Source organism: Entelurus aequoreus, linkage group LG12, assembly GCF_033978785.1.
Source record: "Entelurus aequoreus isolate RoL-2023_Sb linkage group LG12, RoL_Eaeq_v1.1, whole genome shotgun sequence".
NCBI classification, from domain to species: Eukaryota; Metazoa; Chordata; class Actinopteri; order Syngnathiformes; family Syngnathidae; genus Entelurus; species Entelurus aequoreus.
The window spans coordinates 15,582,104-15,594,463 of NC_084742.1; the positions used below are offsets into that span (position 1 = coordinate 15,582,104).

Below are 12,360 nucleotides of genomic sequence, written 5' to 3' on the forward strand. Positions count from 1 at the left end.
TTCACGTCTTTGGCAGATGCCTGTCCATACAGGTGGCACACATATTTGCTCAGTGTTTTGAACGTAGACTGGTCAAGGTTAAAACTGCTGCCCAGATTTGAGAACGCAGTCAGGTATTCGTCTTTCTGACAAGCAAGAGAAAATGCACAGATAAACAGACAGTCACACTGCACAATGAAAAGCTTATTTTGCTGGTCCCCCTTGCAAATTCACAAAATATAAATATAAATATAAACTTAAGCTAAATAAAGAATCACAGAATATAAAAATTAAACAAGAATAAACTTAAACTATATTGCACACTTACAATAAACTTACTAAAAATGTAAATGCTAAGGATGTTTAATACTAATAAATATAATAAAATAAAATAAGAAACAAAAATAAAGAAATAAGATAAAGTAAATTAAAGTGTGGATCTTACAACAGATCTATAGTGGGCAAGAGTAGACAGAAGCAGTATTGCACATTCAGTTCACAGTGAAGATGATAATGGATGATATGACAATGATGATGTATAAAGTGCACTATGTAAAAGCGCTTTGAGTCACTAGAGAAAAGCGCTATATAAATATAATTCACTTCACTTCACTATGCATTCTTCAATTATTGTAGCAGCAGTGGAGGTGACATGAAGTCACAGCAGGGATGTGGGTAGTGGTCACAGTTCAGTCAGTTCAGGGATGAGGGGTGAGGTGTGAAGGTGTGCGGGGGGAGGGGTGGGGGTTGTGATGTGTAAATCAGTCCAGGGGTGTGTGTGTGTGTGTGTGTGTGTGTGTGTGGGGGGGGGAGAGAGATTGGGGCTGTGGTGTGAAGGTATATGGGGGGATGGGTGGGGCTTCCTTTTCTAGGCCAGTGGTTCTCAAACTTTTAAATTCCAAGGTCTCCCCTTAACTCTGACAGTGTATAAATGGTCCATTTGGTTATTACAAAGTAACAACACATTCTTTCAATCCTACGCTATGTACTGTAACATTATTACTATAGATTCACACACGTGTGTGTGTGTGTGTGTGTGTGTGTGTGTGTGTGTGTGTGTGTGTGTGTGTGTGTGTGTGTGTGTGTGTGTGTGTGTGTGTGTGTTTGTGTGTGTGTGTGTGTGTGTGTGTGTGTGTGTGTGTCACATACCTGCCGACACGGTTTCTGCTTGTGTGAGTTGATCCCTCTGGCGTTTTCCTCCCACACGAGTGTACTTTTCCACTTTTTGACAAATTATACAGATGGCTGGCAGGACGGGGCCGGCAGAAGCAACGGGCAAACCTGAACGAGATCGAAGTTTCTTTCGGGGAGTTTCAGACGTGCCTGCTGACTGACCTGCGGCTGCAGATGGTTCTCCCACCGCCCGTGCGGTCCTTTTCTCGGCATAAAACAATGCAGATTTATCTGTAAAACGTCGGTAGCATGTTGCGTGAAACCCAGCGTCGTCAGGAATAGCGTCAAAATCTACATCCGAGCAATGTTTATAGATTTCTGCCAGATGCTTGTTCTGGTCTTGCAGACAAAGCCACTGTTTTAAATAGTTTCTGTATGTGTCCCACCGTGTCCGAGTGAAGTGCTGGACGTCCTCATTGTTCACAGATGAAAGATGCATATAGCATCTTTTATTTTCCTCTTTACGCACTTTTTTTCTAACTTTTGAGGTCTTTCGTTCCTCTTCACTCTCGGATGTTGTCGTCGCCATAGCAGGTATGTTGTTAGAATAAAGCTGCTACCTGATTGGTCCATGTGACCAAAACCGCGCCACTCCCCACTAGATATCACTGCGCCTCACTGAAAAATAGTACCGGCTTTCAACACCGATTACACAAAATGGGCTAGGTGTCAATTTCCGAACTTTTGGTATCTTACTTACTACCAGTAAATCTATTTTATGAAGTAAAAATGATGTTGTGCCGTTGGTGTGGGAGCGAAACTGAACGATATGAGCCTTGACCACAGGCACTATAAGTCGCTCCGGAGTATACGTCGCACCGGCCGAAAATGCACAATTAAGAAGGAAAAAAACATATATACGTCGCACTGGAGTATAAGTCTCATTTTTGGGGAAAATGTATTTGATAAAATCCAACACCAAGAATAGGCATTTGAAAGGCAATTTAAAATAAATAAAGAATAGTGAACAACAGGCTGAATAAGTGTACGCCATATGACGCACAAATAACCAACTGACAAAGTGCCTGGTATGTTAACGCAACACATCATGGCAAGAGTCATTCAAATAACTATAACATATAAAACATGCTATACGTTTACCAAACAATCTGTCACTCCCGATCGCTAAATCCGATGAAATCTTCCTCCCCGGTGTCGCTTCTGGTATGCGCCGTTTCCTTTCTTTCTGCTGCTCGATCGCCGTTTTCTGCTGAATATTTCACTACGTCCGGCTTGTAATCGGCAGTATATGATTTCCTTTTCGGTGCCATTTAAGTTCAGCCCTTCTCAGTTTTTATAAGTTACCGCCAACGTTGAAATAATCCGTTTTAATAGCTATGGATGTAACAGCAGTTAGCATCCCATGACCCACAATGCACTTCTGCCATGACGCACAATGCACTTCTGCCATGACCCGCCACCGTCAAATTCTTATTGGTTGACGTGTGTGACGATTGCTGACGTGTGTGTGACGATTGCGGACATTTGCTTCATCTCTTACGCGAATGAGATAAATAATATTATTTGATATTTTACGGTAATGTGTTAATAATTTCACACATAAGTCGCTCCGGAGTATATGTCGCACCCCCGGCCAAACTATGAAAAAAACTGCGACTTACAATCCGAAAAATACGGTACTTGTTTGTCACAAAAAACATTCATGAAGTTTGGTTCTTTTATGAATTTATTATGGGTCTACTGAAAATGTGACCAACTCTGCTGTGTTAGCCCTGCGATGAGGTGGCGACTTGTCCAGGGTGTACCCCGCCTACCACCCGAATGCAGCTGAGATAGGCTCCAGCACCCACCGCGACCCCAAAAGGGATAAGCGGTAGAAAATGGATGGATGGGATATACATACTAAATACTGGTATTGTATGTGTCTATTTTCTATTTGCTGATGTATTCCTCTTGTAGTTGTAATGTAATATATATATATATATATATATATATATATATATATATATATATATATATATATATATATATATATATATATATATATATATATATATATATATATATATATATATATATATATATATATATATATATATATATATATATAGATACATCAATATATATAGATATATCTATATCTATATATACATATGTATATATAGATATATATTAAAAGTACGGCTGCAACTAACGATTAATTTGATAATCGATTAATCTGTTGATTAGTACTTCGATTAATAATCGGATAAAAGAGACAAACTACATTTCTACCCTATCCAGTATTTTATTGAAAAAAAACAGCATACTGGCACCATACTTATTTTGATTATTGTTTCTCAGCTGTTTGTAAATGTTGCAGTTTATAAATAAAGGTTTATTAAAAAAAAATATATATATATATATATATATATATATATATATATATATATATATATATATATATATATATATATATATATATATATATATATATATATATATATATATATATATATATATATATATTTAAAAAAATAAATAAAAAAAACTCTGCACATGCACATAGCATAGATCCAACGAATCGATGACTAAATTAATCGGCAACCATTTTAATAATCGATTTTAATCGATTTCATCGGTTAGTTGTTGCAGCCCTAATTAAAAGTACAAGAGGAATACATCAGCAGATAGAAAATAGACACATTCAATACAAGTATTTAGTATTATAAAAATAAAACATTGTCATAAGTAGACAGTAAGTTAGTAGTAATAACCAGAGCTCCTTACTGCTAAGCTGCGCTGCGGTGCTCAAACAAACACCTCTCCCCCCAGCAACATTCCCCCCGCCGCGCTTTCTCTCCTTGGAGTGCTGATTGCCGACAGCACGTCTTCTCTACTTACGCAAACTTGTCAGAACTTCCATTTTTTGCTGTGAATTCCAGTTTTTGTCCTTTTCTGGCGTACCTTCCTTCTTTCCTTCTTCTACCTGTTTCGTGAGCTTTCACTACAACAGCGATCGCACGACAAGCCTCCATTTACAACACTCAAACTTGGCTTCACTGCAACCATGGTAGGAGACAAGGGAAGACCGGTGTGTTGTTTTCTTTAATGTTAATAAGCTTACAATGTTATGCAGAGGTGTAGTTATAACAATTTTATAGACACATGATACTATGTACAGCAGGGGCCGCATGAGCAACCCGAGCACTGTTGGAGGGCCACACCGACAATATTTCAATTAAATTTTGCTTAAATTATTTTTGATATACCGTAAGATAAATAATAATAATAATAATAATATTTTCATTTAACCTAACTTATCTTTATACAAAAGCAGATGGCTTTTGATGGTTTTATTTTTAACACTTTCTTGCACAACACTTCCTGATGTATAATACAGTGCAAAAATTTCAATTTCTGTCACTTTATCCTGCATCCTCTTTGTTGTGAACGTAGCACGCCTGTAAGGTGATTGGCGAAGAAGGAGGAAGCGTTGCTGTTGCGTAAATGAGGAGTGAGGATAGATGTGCGTGTGGAAAGAACGAGATAAGTGGAGCTGTGTTAGTATAGGTTGCTCAATAAAAGTTTAAAAAGAGCGTCAGACTTGGTGTGCACTTCTTCTGGACGCTACAATTGATGTCAGAAGTGGGATAAAATGCCTCCTAGTTCGCCTTGCCATCAAACCTGGGAGTCTTCATTGAGGGCGGAATTCCCCCATGTCTCTCTCACTCTCTCTCTCATGTTTGGCACGTACCTCCCGATGACGAAGTGCACACCAAGTCTGACGCTCTTTTTAAACTTTTATTGAGCAAGCTATACTAACACAGCTCAACTTATCTCGTTCCTTCCACACGCACGTCTATCCTCACTCCTCATTTACGCAACTCAAGAACACAACATCAACTTCAGCAGGTCGTTACACTATATTCTTTAAACACAGCAACATATGTACCACAAATTAAGCACACAGCTTTACCTTTACTTGGCAGTCCATGTCTTGTTGAAAACACGCCATTCGTCATCAAATTTTCTTAGCGTCTCGGGAATAACCGGGCATCACTTGTCGCCGTGCGCCTTCACTCACAGGACATACGCCCATAAATAACACTTTTCAAAATAAAAGCAGCACAGTTCTATTGCATGCACGACATAGATGTTTTTTAACCTTTATTTTGTAACTTGTGATTGCCGCTGCGCGCACGAGCATACATCCACACGGAAGTAATACAAATAACGCTTTTCAAAACAAAAGCAGCACCGTTGTATTGCACACTCGAAATAGATACATTTTTAAATTTATTTTGTAATTTACGATTGGCCTCACGCGGGCCGGACAGGGACGTTTAAGGCCCATATGCGGCCCACGGGCCGCAGAATGCCCAGGTCTGATGTACAGTATAGTCACGGTGGAGAATGGGGGCATGCAAAATATTTTCTTCTCTCTGGGGGGGCGTAACAGACAATATTTGAGAAGCAATTCCCTAATCTGATGCAAAAATATCAGATTCGAAGCCCTTTGGACCGTTTAGACTGGCAAAAAAATCTGATGTGTCACTTGAGGGCAAAACAAATCTGATTTGGTGTGCAGTTTAAATGGAGCCCTTATCTACTAATAATCGGTATGGGCCTGGAAAAAAAAATCAGTCGATCTATAATTTCAAGGCAGAAAAAAAACACCAGTGACGCTACTATTTATTTTTTGTTGCTTTGATTGATTGTTTTGTGAGTGAAACTAATAAAAACTGATCAAATCTGGACCGCATGAAGTGCCCGAAACTTTAAATATGTTGACAGTTTTTTCACAGGCCATTGCAATAGACCGCACGAGAGCGGTGGTGTGTGGGTGCTGTGGTCAGTGTGGCGTAGATTTTCCTTTCTTTTAAAAAAAATAACGCATAAATGTTAAACATGCACTTTCAATGTTGATGTCTATTTTTTAGGAAAAAATGAAGTTGGTTTGTTTCAGCTATTTTCCCCAAAATACGTGTTGAAGTGATAAAGTGCGTTTAGCCGATTACGTACATGTAAAATCGAACAAGCTCATCGATAGATTAATCGATTACTAAAATAATTGATCACAGCACAAATAGTGACCATCTAAAGTGCTGGCACCGTTCATTTTACCGTGGACAGACAGCTCCTCTGCTCTCGGACGACGGCGCAGCAGCCCAGGAAGCCTGTGACCACGACCAGCCCCCCGGACAGGATGAGGATGTAGGCGGATGCGGCAAAGGTGCTAGAGGCCAGCAGGCTCAGGAACTCACTCTTCTCCACCAGCGTCCACACGCCCACACCGAGGACGGCCGCTCCTCCTACCTAAGAGAAAAAACGAGTTTATGTCAAAGAGTAAATTTGATCGCAAAGACAGAGAAGTGCACAGGTTCTCCGCTGAGATGACGGAGAGAACTATTAGGCTGACTTCCTGCTTAACTATAAAGGGAGTGGGCAGGGGAAGGAAATTCCCGCCCGTGTTATTCCTCTTCCCTAGGAAGCTGAACTAAGCTAAGAAGAGTGATGGGCCGCACCCAAAGTGTGCATCAAACTTTGAATATGTCTTAAACATGACCCTAGGAGTGTAAACTCTAGTGGCGAAACGAGACAAGCTTTTAAAATTAATTCATGAGTCATTAAGTGGCAAGTCCATTAAACCCAGTGTGGCTTCATCCTTTTAGCGCTCTAGCAGCACTTTACAGGGGGACATTTTAAAGCATGTTTAATATGTTCCTCATTAGTGAAAACAAAGAGCGCCAATATCTTACCCAAAATAGTGAGTTGAAGACAAAAAGCAGATACTTGAGACATACAGTCAGCCAGTCCTCGCCGTCTTTATACGCGGATGACATCTTCTTCCTTCCACCAGTTTTCTTCTGAAAAAACACAATAACAGGCGCCACAATTTATGAAATAACTGTTTTAGCTTTGTTTATGTTTAGGTTATGAAAATGCTCTGAATCCGACTTCACAACATCATCTTGTGGTGTTTTCATCAGACATTCAATGAATTATTCACAAGACTGAATAGACCATAAACTCTGAAACATTAGTTGGTGCACACATCTCTGCAAATAAACAGCCTCCTTATCGTGGGAAGCACAACCACAAACACTGATTTGCACACCTTCATTTACTAATTGCAAAACTATAAAACTATATATTCTAAACTACAGCACATGAAAAAGAAGCAAAGCCATCTTTTCCCTGCACAAGACTAATTTTTCCAATGTGTTGTAGTCATTACTGTATATCCCGCCCTCTTACTACGCTCGAACGTAACAAGTGCACCTACATTATCTTTGTGTTGTTAGCTAACGATAGCATTTTGGATAGCAATTATTAGCTGCTATTATTGAATATGCGTAAAGTCATTATAACAACAAGACAACAGTGAATGACAAGCCTGAATGCCAATCAAAGTCCTCGGGCCGACGAGCGATTTTATTTTTAAAAAGTTGTTATTGTGAAAAATATAGACATGTTCTGGTAAACCACTAATGGTAAAATAAGCTAGTAGGGGTGATTCTAAATTGATTCATAATTTTCAAAAATCAATTTAAAAAAATGAAAACTGCACAATATTTTTTTTTTTATCAGTATAAAACATTTTAGAAGATGTTTAGACAATCTTCATGCAAACAGGATTTTTTTTCTTTTTTCTTCAATGTTTTAATATAAATATTACACCGAATAATAGGTTGCAAGAATCGGTTTGAATCGAGAATCGATTTTGAATCGAATCGACACCCCAGGAATCAGAATTAATCGTTTTACAGCCCTGTAACTTAACTAGTGGTGTTTAATTATATTTTCGGTTGGTAAAAAGCAACTCTGAGCAAATTGCAAACAGCGTCTTTAAGTGCAAACATGCAAGTCAACAATTGAGTTATTACACAATTAACAACTTTGACCCTGGACATAAGCTGATTATTTTGCTAGTACATGCTACAGTTTATTGATTACAATACATTTATTTTGAAGTGCTTTTCTAAAAACTCAAAGACACTTTAACATAAGCAATTTTAACCAAAAAAATTAAAACGGTACAAAAAGCAATACAATACATAAAATATCAGTTATTCCCTTAGAAACGGAAAACAACTAGGCATTTAATCAAACAAAAGCATATATGATGAAAAGCCAGTTTAATAAAAAGGAGGATTTTGACATTATAATTATCTCAATAAGTGCATGGCCTGTAGTAAAACTATCATTTGAACTTCGTGAACTCGCATTTTCTGAAAGTTACTAATTGACATAAATTAGCCCTTTGACGTAAAACTGAAAACCATGCACGAACGTAAAAAAACGATGACGTAATGTAGTATTTTCACACGTAAAATAGTATGACGTAGTCACGCAGCTAACTAATCACGCGGATGTTTTGGCTAATACCAACAAGTGTTATCGTATTCTACAACTGAAAGCTTTAAAAAATGCAGTAGTTAAAATTAACGAAAACTTAAAGGAAACACGTCCGTTTCTTCTTTTAATGTTTTTATTCAACAGTTGTGTTGTTAGCAAAGCGTCCATATTGATCCAAACATGATCCGCTCCACCTGCGTCACTGATGCGCATCACAAAAGTTAAAGCAAATATCCTGATAGTTAGCTTGACAAAACAACATTTCGTGTCGTCGCTGAAAACATACTTACCCGAACAAGGTAAATGGGGGATTAGATAATCCTTTTTAACCGTTTTAATGATGGGATATGAGCAGGGGGGCGGACCACCTCAGCAGTCAAGTGGCTGGTTGCTAGCGGGCTGTCCGACAGGGGTTTGTGATGCCTTTAAGTACAGCTCGTAATTTCAAAAATCATCGTAATTTAACTTGCTATATAACGATATTAAGTTTATTTAACACAAATTAACTGTTTGAATAGTGGTAAAAAAAAAGCTTAGTGAAGGCATGTAGTGCTTCAAATGTATACGTCTACAACGTGAAACGTGGCATTAACTACATGTCGTTCACATTTCTGACAGCCGGTGAAAGCGTCACATTGTGAATATGTGGATAGGGTCAAAATGGGGTGACAGAAGTCAACAAAGCTGCTTGACAGAATGAATTCCTCTTTGCCTTTTGCAACACAACCCTTGCGACAAGGAAACTACATTGTCCATTTAGCATTTCACAACCTCTAGTGCAGGAAAAAAAACACTCAGATAAAGAGAAGAAAAGTAAAAGACTGCAAATACACCAGAGAGACTATCAATTGCATTTTGTAACCAGTCTATGAAATTACTCATCCGATTTATTGGTCGCCTGTTTGTGATTACTAAAAGAACAATAATTGTGAGAGGATGCCAACAAATTTATGTCCAAACACAACACAAAACAAATAACTACCATTCCATATAGTCATCTGGTTTCTATTTTCTCATATTTGCATATCTAGAAGGAAAATAGGAAAATGTGGTCTCTTCCACTGCCAGCTCATTTTTATGCTCGTTCTGCTGTCTGCTCTCATGCCTTGGGCCTTACTTGGCGCTCCCATTGGGAGAGAGGCAACGAACGACGATAGCAGAAATAGTGCAAAATATAACATAGGGACGTTAAATTGTGTCATTAAAATTCACATTAAGGTAGCCAAGTTTGGACATCTGCTCAGTTGGACGCACGCCTGTCTCGCCTGTTGAGACAGCTGGGTGGGTGCAAAGTACTGGAGAAAGGGTTCGAATTATTGCAATGTATAAATCCACTTCAATGAAATCCAATGCAAGAGTAGTATCCAAAAATCTGTTTTACCAATGTAATAATGTGCACTTTCAAATAACAAAAATGTGTGTTTTATTGCAGTTTGCAGATCTGCACTGTGTCAGTCCAACAGCTGTTACTAATATTTTCATCCTGTCATTCACTGGAGCTCGATAAAGGATAAAGTAACCAAAACCACAGGGGAACAACAATATCAAACTTACTAAATTGTTTTTTTTTTAATGGAGATTTGCATTGGACGACACACCGAATATTGTGGCAGTGGATGTTTAAATTGCAGATTTATTCCTACAGATTTGAGCGCCTGCTGAGACAGCTGGGTGGGCGCAAAGTCATGAAACTGCTTGGAGTGAACGTAATGAATGAATCCAATCCAAATACAGCCAATGCAATAGTTGTATCCAAAAATCTGATTTTCAAATATAACAATGATTGCTTTCAATTAAGAACAGTTATTGCTTTTGTAGTGCTGCACTGCATTATTCGGTAAGCTGCTTTTATATATTTTGACCCCTTCATGTACAATATTCAAATAAGTTAACCTATAATGACAGAACAACCACAATAACACAGATTCAAAATTTGATATTTTTCTATAGAGCTTTTGTATTGAATCCTATTGTATGTTTGCATGTAATAATGTGGCAGTGGATTTTTTTCCTACAGATTTAAATTGCCAGTTGAGAAAGCTGGGTGGGTGCAAAGTCGGGCAAACAAGTTAAAAATACAGTAAGGGACAATTCCAATCCAATGAGAGCTGATGCAAGCTTTATATCTAAAAATCTGCTTTTCAAAATATAATAATGACCACTTTGAATATTATATTTAATATATTTTTGACTAAATCATGTGTAATAAGGATAAGATAACCCAAAATGACAGAACAATTACAATAACAAACATTTTTAATTATGTGTTTTCTATCCCAGCAGGCACAAGACATTAAAACAACATTGAAGATGCTTTTTTGACCACGTTTAATCAATGTTCATCCACAAATATTTCTTCATCCTCGCTCAAATTAATGGGGAAATCGTCGCATTCTCTGTCCGAATCTCTCTCACTTCATGCGGCCATCATTGTAAACAATAGGGAACTTTGCGTATATGTTCAATTGACTACGTCACGCTACTTCCGGTAGGGGCAAGCCTTTTTTTTATCAGATACCAAAAGTTGCGATCTTTATCGTCATTGTTCTATACTAAATCCTTTCAGCAAAAATATGGCAATATCGCGAAATGATCAAGTATGACACATAGAATAGATCTGCTATCCCCGTTTAAATAATAAAAAAATTTAATTTCAGTAGGCCTTTAATACATGCAGTGACTGTGGATGTTTAAACTGCAGATTTAGTCCTACAGATTTGAATGCCTGTTGAGACAGCGGGTGCAAACTATAGGAGTTCAAATTAAAGTATGGGACTAATCCAATTCAATGAGAGCCAAATGCAAGAGTTAAAACCTAAAACCAACATTTCAAAATATAATAATAATCCCTTTCAAATGACAACAGTGTACTAGTTATTGTTTTGGGGTTTTCTTGCACACATGCACTGCATCATTCGGCAAGATTTGTTTGATTTGATACCCCCCCCCCCCCCCCCCCCACGTGTACATCATTTAACTATATTAAGTTAAACGACAGTACAACCACAATTGCAACACGTTTTTAAAATTCTGTGATTTTCAATGGACATCTTGTATTGAATCTGGTTTAATGCTGCTCTAATACCGTGACAGTGGACGTTCCAACTGCAGATCTATTCAGTGAGACAGCTGGATGGGTGTGACTTGTGAGAAATTAAAGTAAGGAACAAATCCAATCCAATGAGAGCCAATGCAAGCGTATCCAAAAATCTACTCTTCCAAATATAATAATGACTACTTTAATTAACAACAATGGGATAGTTATTGTTTTTTTTTAGAGACACACTGCATCATTCGGCCAGCTGCTTTTTATATTTTGACACCCTCATCTACAATATTTGGACACATTAACCTAAAATGGGGGCATCACGGTGGACAGGGGTTAGTGCAGGGGTGTCAAACGTACGGCCCGAGGGCCGGATCAGGCCCGCGAACAGGATTTATCCGGCCCGCGGGATGAGTTTGCAAAGTATAAAAATGTACCTGAAATGTTTGAATGAAAGAAACTGCTGTTCTAAATGTGTCCACTAGATGTCACAATAGCAATTATTTGTATCTTTGTAGATGATGCTACATATGTACAAAATAAACCACATTAGTACATCAGTCGAGGAAAGTGATCAAACTACATAAATAACATCCTGTAATTTGATTTTGATATACTTATTTTTATCTTGATAGATTGAACATTAACACCAATGATGAACATTATCACATCATTTATTCAGAAAATATAGATAATGACAAATAAATTATTAACCGCAACATGTATGTGTAAAATAAAAACCTAACAACATTATGATTTGTACATTTGTGCTTGTTCTATTTTTAAACAAAGAAAACAACCTGAAGTTGTCTTTATTTTTAAGTTATCGTGCCGTGATTTTACCAGTCCGGCCCACTTGG

General features: G+C 37.8%; 1 protein-coding gene across 1 annotated transcript in view; it reads right to left on the reverse strand.

The window, feature by feature from the left end:
* The window catches only part of tspan11 (tetraspanin 11), a 35,990-nt gene that overhangs the window by 14,774 nt on the left and 8,856 nt on the right, over window positions 1–12,360 (reverse strand). The window contains exons 3-4 of the mRNA XM_062064882.1: window positions 6,855–6,962; window positions 6,220–6,411 (exon numbers count right to left, since the gene is read on the reverse strand). Coding sequence (XP_061920866.1) covers window positions 6,220–6,411; window positions 6,855–6,962 — 300 coding nt within the window. The remainder of the gene's footprint in view (window positions 1–6,219; window positions 6,412–6,854; window positions 6,963–12,360) is intronic.